The sequence below is a fragment of the Branchiostoma floridae genome, chromosome 10, assembly GCF_000003815.2.
Source record: "Branchiostoma floridae strain S238N-H82 chromosome 10, Bfl_VNyyK, whole genome shotgun sequence".
NCBI lineage: Eukaryota > Metazoa > Chordata > Leptocardii > Amphioxiformes > Branchiostomatidae > Branchiostoma > Branchiostoma floridae.
Window position 1 is genome coordinate 7,187,428 of NC_049988.1, and position 1,549 is coordinate 7,188,976.

At 42.8% G+C, this 1,549-nt stretch overlaps 1 protein-coding gene across 1 annotated transcript in view; it reads left to right on the forward strand.

Moving 5' to 3' along the window:
• Nucleotides 1-1,549, forward strand: part of LOC118424317 (kinesin-like protein KIF28P) — a 32,472-nt gene that overhangs the window by 8,928 nt on the left and 21,995 nt on the right. The window contains exons 6-7 of the mRNA XM_035832862.1: nt 132-243; nt 405-512. Coding sequence (XP_035688755.1) covers nt 132-243; nt 405-512 — 220 coding nt within the window. The remainder of the gene's footprint in view (nt 1-131; nt 244-404; nt 513-1,549) is intronic.

The window sequence follows — 1,549 nt, forward strand, 5'->3', positions numbered from 1 at the left end:
GACAGGGACACCAGTCTTGTTGGTGTGTCATTCAGCACCAAGGACAGGGCACCAGTCTTGTTGGTGTGTCATTCATTGTTGTTTTTGTTCTCATAAACAACTGATACTGATACTTTCCACACCCCCAATAGTTGAACAGCTTGTCACTGCCCCTGTCAGCAGCTATGATGATATCGACAGGAAGATCAACGAAGGGACCAGGAACAGAACAGTGGCTGCAACCAACATGAATGCCACCAGCAGGTCAGTGTTGGAACTGCAGCTCTATATTTGGTAAAAGTCTGTACACATAAAATCTTAAAAATTCACTTTGAAGGCTTTAAAAGTTGCAAGAATTGCACACTGTAAAATGGAATTAATAACTGGAAAAACAACTTATTTTGTGAATCTTTGCTCTTCCTTAGTCGAGCCCACACCATTGTGGCCATCAACTTTAGCCAGAAGGCCCCAAACGAGGCTGGACAGAGCATGACCAAATCCTCAGTCATCAACCTGGTAGACTTGGCAGGAAGGTAAGGTATCGGACCGGAGTTTCTTTTACGATTTCGGAGGTTGGCGGGCAGCCTCTGGCCGAAGGGCTACAGTTCCGCTAGTAAACGTAGGACGCGAAACTTAATCAATATGGCGGAAAGCTGTTTACTGTCTCTTTCCGACAAACCTATTGGTACCGTCTGTTGCCTCTTTATTTTGGTTAGAATATGTAGTAAAATTTCAATTTTGGACCCGAAAACTATCATTTTTTAACACTTTTTTGATCGAAGCTGCTTGGAAAAAACGAATTTTCCCAGGATAACGGCCTACGTGGTAGAGAAGCTAAATTCTTCATGTTTGTGTAAAATGAAAATAAAAAAATTCCATGTGATAACTTTTTTGCAATCTCCGATGACGTCATTTCTTCGAAATCGCATGAAAAACGCCGCTATTTGGGTCATCAGGCGAAAAAACCGCATCACCGTTGCAGCGGACTAATACAAAAATGGTTTCGCTGGCCGACCAACTACTCCTCGCACAAAAACAATACAACCCACGGGCTTTTCAGAAAATACGACAAATCTATGCTCAGCTATAACGATCACCAAGCCATAGGGAGCAAAAGTTAGGGAGACAACAGCGCACTTCCGGCCTATTACACCACCCTTCCGCCAACTCCGGTCAGATTTGAACTCCGACCCGGAACCTTAAGAGGGACATTTTTTCTCAATATGTATTTTTATGACTTAAAAAGTTCATATCTACCATATATCCAAATTTGGTTTGTCTCCGATGGTTACTTTTCCCACAGGAGCGGTTTAAAGTCAGGTCAAAAACACTGTATTTCGAGGCTATCAAGCCTAGATGCATATTGAGCCTACGTTATAATACAGAAACATTAAAAAACATGCTTTTTTCTGACATCGCTTTTCTGAAAACGGATAAAATGGGGTGCAAAGTCTGCCCATAAACTTGTCCGGGAAAGTATGTGCACTCTCCGTCGTTTCGGTGCTACACATCGGTAGAAAACCGTCTTTAAAAGTTGTGCATCGCTGACGTCACGGAGTGACGTCAGAGG